This window comes from Mandrillus leucophaeus, unplaced genomic scaffold (assembly GCF_000951045.1).
Source record: "Mandrillus leucophaeus isolate KB7577 unplaced genomic scaffold, Mleu.le_1.0 Scaffold223, whole genome shotgun sequence".
In the NCBI taxonomy this organism is placed as follows: Eukaryota; Metazoa; Chordata; class Mammalia; order Primates; family Cercopithecidae; genus Mandrillus; species Mandrillus leucophaeus.
This window is the reverse complement of record NW_012102288.1, coordinates 3,473,475-3,479,603: the sequence shown is the minus strand read 5'-3', so window position 1 is coordinate 3,479,603 and position 6,129 is coordinate 3,473,475. Positions and strand designations below refer to the sequence as shown.

Below are 6,129 nucleotides of genomic sequence, written 5' to 3'. Positions count from 1 at the left end.
TTTTTTTTTTGTTGGGTTGGATCCTTTAGCATTATACAATGCACTTCTTTGTCTTTTTTGATCTTTGTTGGTTTAAAGTCTATTTTGTCTGAAATTAGGACCACAACCCCTGCTTTTTTCTATTTTCCATCTATTTGGTAGATTTTCCTCTATCGCTTTACTTTGAGCCTTTGGGTGTGAGATAGGTGTCTTGAAGACAGCATACCATTGGGTCTTCCTTCTTTTATCCAGCTTGTTATTCTGTGTTTTGTTTTCAGTTTTTGTTTTGTTTAGTTTTTTTTTCTTTTTTCTTTTTTTTTTTTGAGACAGAATCTCACTTTGTCACCCAGGCTGGCATGCAGTGGCGTGATCTCAGCTTACTGCAAACCCTGCCTCATGGGTTCAAGTGATTCTCCTGCCTCAGCCTCCCTAGTAGTTGGGATTACAGGTATGTACCACCATGCCTGGCTAATTTTTGTATTTTTTAGCAGAGACGGGGTTTCACCATGTTGGCCAGGCTGGTCCTAAACTCCTGACCTCAAGTGATCCACCCACCTCTGCCTTCCAAAGTACCGGGATTACAGGCATAAGCCACCATACCTGTCCTCTGTGCCTTTTAAATGGGGCCTTTACCCCATTTATATTTAAGTTTAGTATTGATATGTGTGGATTTGATCCTGTCATTGTGTTGTTCGCTGGTTATTATGCTGGCGTGTTTATGTGGTTGCTTTATAGTGTCACTGGTCTGTGTACTTAAGTGTGTTTTGTATTGGCTGGTAATGGCCTTTTCTTTCCATATTTAGTGTTCCTTTTAAGATCTCTTGTAAGGCAGGTCTGGTGATAATGAACTCTCTCAGCATTTGCTTATTTGAAAAGGATCTTATTTCTCCTTTGCTAAGAAACTTAGTTTGGTTAGATATGAAATTCTTGGTTGAAGATTTTTCTTCTTTAAGAATGTTGAATATAGGCCCCCAATCTCTTCTGGCTTGTAGGGTTTCAGCTGAGAAGTTTCCAGTGTTAGCCTGACGGGGTTCCCTTTGTACGTGACCTGCCCTTTCTCTGTAGCTGCTTTTAACATTCTTTCTTTCATTTTGACCTTTGAAAATCTGATGATTCTGTGGCTTGGGGATGATCTCCTTGTGTAGAATCTTGCAGGGATTCTTTGCATTTCCTTAATTTGATTGTTGGCTTCTCTGGTGAGGTTGAGGAGGTTTTTGCAGACGATATCCTGAAGTATGTTTTCCAAGTTGTTTGCTTTCTCACTTCCCTTTCGGGAATATCTGGTGAAATCTGAGCACTTGGTTTGTCTTTCCTATTTTGCTAAAATGTTTTCTGGTCTAATATAACCAGTGGGTATGCTTTTGTTTTTTTCTTTTTTGGTGAGGGGAAGGGACTTAATCATATACAGTATTTGTTTTAAGTGAATTAGAAAATTGGGAATATGATTTCAGCCTAACTTGGCCATTGTGCAGCTTGCCTTCAGACCTAATAGGAATTACATATTGTTTGAAACCATGGTTAGGTTCCAGATATATGGAAGTAAGCAATCCTAAGACTTACTCTGTTACAGGCACCTAACTAAATTTGATTTAAATTCATATTTGAAAACAGTTATTTTGCCATTGTGCATCCCAACTAGCTTAGCAAATACCTAGCAATATAACTATATAAAATACTTCAGGTAACTCCCGATTATTATCTGCATTATGGAGTTGGCTCAGTTGGAAACTTAATACAGCTTACATACGCTCAAGCAGCAAACTAATGTTTAACTTGAGCAATGGCATAGAAATCATGATTACGCTTTTTGTTTCTTTTTTTGTTTTTTTTTGAGGCAGGGTCTTGCTGTCATGCAGACTGGAGTGCAATGTCATGATCATGGCTCACTGCAGCCTCGACCTCCTGAGCTCAAGTGGTACACTCACTTCAGCCTCCTGAGTAGCCTGGACTGCAGGCAAATGCCATCAAACCAGTCTAACTTTTAAATTTTTTTGTAGAAACAGGGTCTCACTATGTTGCTCAGGCTGGCTGTGAACTCCTGCGTTTCAGGAGTCCTCCTACCTCAGCCTCCCAAAGTGCTGAGATTGTAGGCCTAAGCCACAGTGCCTGGCCCATACACTTATTTTTATATCATCAGTTTATAACTTACTCTAAAAAGCTCTAAGAAAGATGATCATTGTTAACTTTCAATTATTTAGGTATTTTTAGAAAGCCAAGGAATTGAATTAAATCCACCAGAGAAGATGGCTCTTGATCCTTACACTGAACTCCGAAAACAGCCTCTTCGTAAGTATGTCACCCCATCAGACTTTGATCAACTCAAGCAATTTCTCACCTTTGACAAACAGGTAAGTGACAGAGGAACTGCAGTAGGCTTACTTATTTCCAAATGTGACCTATACTTATTGGCAAAAGGTTTGGGTAGCTGTATTGGTAACTATTTTGAAACATTACAGCTATAATTGAACTGTTGGGACACAGTACTGTCTTTCTGCTTTCATCAAGGGTTACAGGTACAGGAATGCCTGCATTTCATATGGAGATCCAAAGAACATTGTGGAGTTGCGGAGTCCTTTTGTGAATCCCACCAAACATTTAAATCTGAAAACAATTCCTGAGCTACGTCTGCTTCCCACCTTACGTTTCCAATTGACAATTTCTTTCCCTTAAAATGAGCTAATTTCATAGACTCCTTTGGGAAACCATAAATCGATTATTGGGAAATTTCAAAAATATGCATATATGTAGGTTCTAATGTTAAAATGTTTAATTTCACAGAAACCCCACTACAGATGCTTCGTTGTTATATGTTATATTAATATTGGAGTCCAGAATGTTCTGAGCATTTTCCAACTCCGTTCCAACCTTCCTAATCCTCTCCCTTGTGAGCTGATGTGTATAAGCAGATTTAAATCCTTTCCTTTCTGTACTAAAGGGAGAGAGAAAAGGAAGAGATCACCCTCAGTGCTTCTTTGCTGTTCCTTTTCTTTAGACATTTAACCCCTTTTAGTTCAGAAAATGTAAACTAGCACTAGCATGGTCTTTTAAGGATTTTGTTCATATCAGTCATATATCTGTTATTATTTTGTATTTAAAGATTGTGTTTATTCCCATGATTTGAAGAAGTCTAGCAAAAAAAAAAAAAAGATTGTGTTTATATTATTGCTAGAAGATATGTGTTGATGGGACCAAAAAAAGACTGGTTAATAAATAAAAATTTTTTCTATACTAATTATATATATACTATATTCACATATACCTTTATTAATATTTATAAACCACTATCTAAAGAACTTCATTGCTCTTTTAATTTAGCTTCTCTTTCACTGACTATTATTTTGGATCAAAGTGAGCTCTTCTTTTCTGGCACAAACTTATAATCCTATTATTTAATTATTTCCGGCTGCTGACATATGGTACATAATTTCAGATGTTTTAGTATCTTTGATGAATATTTCTTTTTTTTTTTCAATTTACCCCACTGAAATTACTTCATAGTCTTTCCAGCTAATCTTTTCATCATTAATACATAATTGCCAAAGTAGTCAAGTTGAACTCCCTACTTTTAAGATTCTTGAGTCACTACTTTGGATTCTTCAAAGGTCCTTCGATTTTATGCGATCTGGGATGATACAGACAGCATGTATGGTGAATGTCGGACCTACATTATTCATTACTATCTTATGGATGATACGGTGGAAATTCGAGAGGTCCACGAACGGAATGATGGAAGAGATCCTTTCCCACTCCTAATGAACCGCCAGCGTATGCCCAAAGTTTTGGTGGAAAATGCAAGTATGTTTGATTCAGTTTATTCTCTGTTACTTGGGATATTTTTAGGTTCTTAAAGGAGTTAATCAGTATCCATAATTCGTTTATACTTGGAAGCCTCTAGCTATTTTTGCTTAGATGCTCAGAAAATGGCTTCCCACAGCTTTCCTCCTTTACTTGCCCCTTGGTCCAGGCATGTCCCCAAGACAGTCTGGTACCCAGGTCAAGGAAACAAAACCAAAACAACAGTGGGGGGTTTATTTAAAGTGCAGTAGAGCAAGGTTTCTGAACTGAAACGATTTAATATTAGATTTTTAATGCATTTTTCAAACAGGCTTGTTTTCATTCAAGGATATGAATGAAAGCTTAGCCTTTCTTTATATGCTTTCCTGACTTTGCTTCTCACTTCAACTACCTCCTAAACAGGAAGTTTCTATGTGGTTTAACTTGAGATTGGAAAAGGCATGTCTGTGACTCATAGAGGTGAGGTCCATTGTGTCAAACCCAGCTCATTCTTTGCTGGTTTAAAATTACCTAGCATGGGCTGGGCACAATGGCACACTCCTGTAATCCCAGCACTTTGGGAGACTGAGGTGGGTGGATTGCTCGAGCCCAAGAGTTTGAGACCAGCCTGAGCAATGTGATGAAACCCCATCTCTACAAAAAATACAAAAATTAGCCGTGCTTGGTGCCACACACCTGTATTCTCAGCTACTTGGGAGGCTGAGGTGGTAGGGTCATCTGAGCCTGGGAGGTCGAGGCTGTGGTGAGCTGTGATTGTGCTGCTGCACTTCAGCCTGGGCAACAGAGTGGGACCCTATCTCAAGAAAAAGAAAAAAAGTTACCTACCATGTTTGAGAGTGGCAGTGCAACAAAATGGCAGCAGATATCTGCTGTTCACTAGTTCCTGGGATGAGTAAGCTTGCTTTAGTTATTGTTCTAGTAGTTTTTACATTTCTCTTAGAATAAAGTTATCTTGGTCACATGTAATGACTGACAACTCTCATGTTTGGGTGGCTGACAGAATTCTGTAAATGTGTTCATTGATTTTTTTTCTTTTTACTATATTTTTTGGGAATTAGGATATAAGAAATTTCAGGTATTGGGGCTGAGCACGGTGGCTCACTCCTGTAATCCCAGCACTTTGGGAGGCCGAGGTGGGTGGATCATGAGGTCAGGAGATCGAGACCATTCTAGCTAACATGGTGAAACTCCGTCTCTACTAAAAATACAAAAAATTAGCTGGGCGTGGTGGTGGGCGCCTGTAGTCCCAGCTACTCAGGAGGCTGAGGCAGGAGAATTGTTTGAACCTGGGAAGTGGAGGTTGCAGTGAGCCAAGATCGTGCCACTGCACTCCAGCCTGGGCAACAGAGCAAGACTCCGTCTCAAAAAAAAAAAAAAAAACAGAAAGAAAAAGAAATTTCAGGTATTGAGCAAGAAGTTTGTCTACATTAGAGGTTATAAATAAACGTGTAGTCTGAGGCTAAATTCAACCTGTCCACATGTATTGCTTCTCTTGCACAGTGCTTTTTTATTAAAAAATGCATTATTATTTGTGGGTAAGGAGTTGGAGGTTCCCATCATTGAAAGAATGGGTAAGCAAAATGTAGTGAAGGTACATTTTGATTAATATACAGTAGTTAGAAGCAGTAAACAAGATGTTCCCAGAAAGCAAGTGGATGGATCTTAAAACATAGTGCTGTGTAGGAAAAATACATAAAATTGGATATATAATGCTATAACACATGCAAAACACAGTACACATAGAACACATTCAGTCACATAGCTGCGTTAGAATGATTGCATGTGAGGGGAGGAGAATGAGATTGGGGAAAAGGATAAAAGGGAGTGAAAATTGTCATCATTTTAGAATTAAGAAAGTTTATATTATATATATATATATTAAATGAAAATAACTGCTAATTCAACTTGTATGCTCAAGTAGAAACAACTGGATCTGTGCCCTAGTTCAACACAGTTTGGCTTCTACCTACTGTACATATTCTTATAATCAGTTCTCTATAGAACCGTCTTAGAGTTCAGTGACAATGGGACTAATATACTAATTTTGGTCTTTCAGAATGCTTAAACAAGCCTGAAATCCATGCAGTTCGGAGCTAACAAACATTAGATTTACAATAGATAAAGAAAATGAATAGGAGTATATTCAAGTTGGCATGAAAAGTCTCACTGAAACTAAATCCCTTTAAATGACAGATTCCAGGTTTGTCTCTGCCTTATCAATGTGACCTATATTGAAAACTTAATATATAATTATCCTCTTCTATAATTTCCCAATTAAAAATTTTTATCAAAGTTGCATGGAGAGGCAACCTGGTGACATATATAGGGTTCTTTTCAAAAGTAGGAAACAGGCTG

General features: G+C 38.0%; 1 protein-coding gene across 3 annotated transcripts in view; it reads left to right on the top strand.

The window, feature by feature from the left end:
- EFHC1 (EF-hand domain (C-terminal) containing 1) overlaps window positions 1-6,129 on the top strand; it is a 103,775-nt gene that overhangs the window by 28,185 nt on the left and 69,461 nt on the right. For all 3 annotated transcript variants that reach the window (XM_011981316.1, XM_011981315.1, XM_011981317.1), the window contains 2 exons: window positions 2,178-2,327; window positions 3,582-3,774. In XM_011981316.1, coding sequence (XP_011836706.1) covers window positions 2,178-2,327; window positions 3,582-3,774 — 343 coding nt within the window. The remainder of the gene's footprint in view (window positions 1-2,177; window positions 2,328-3,581; window positions 3,775-6,129) is intronic.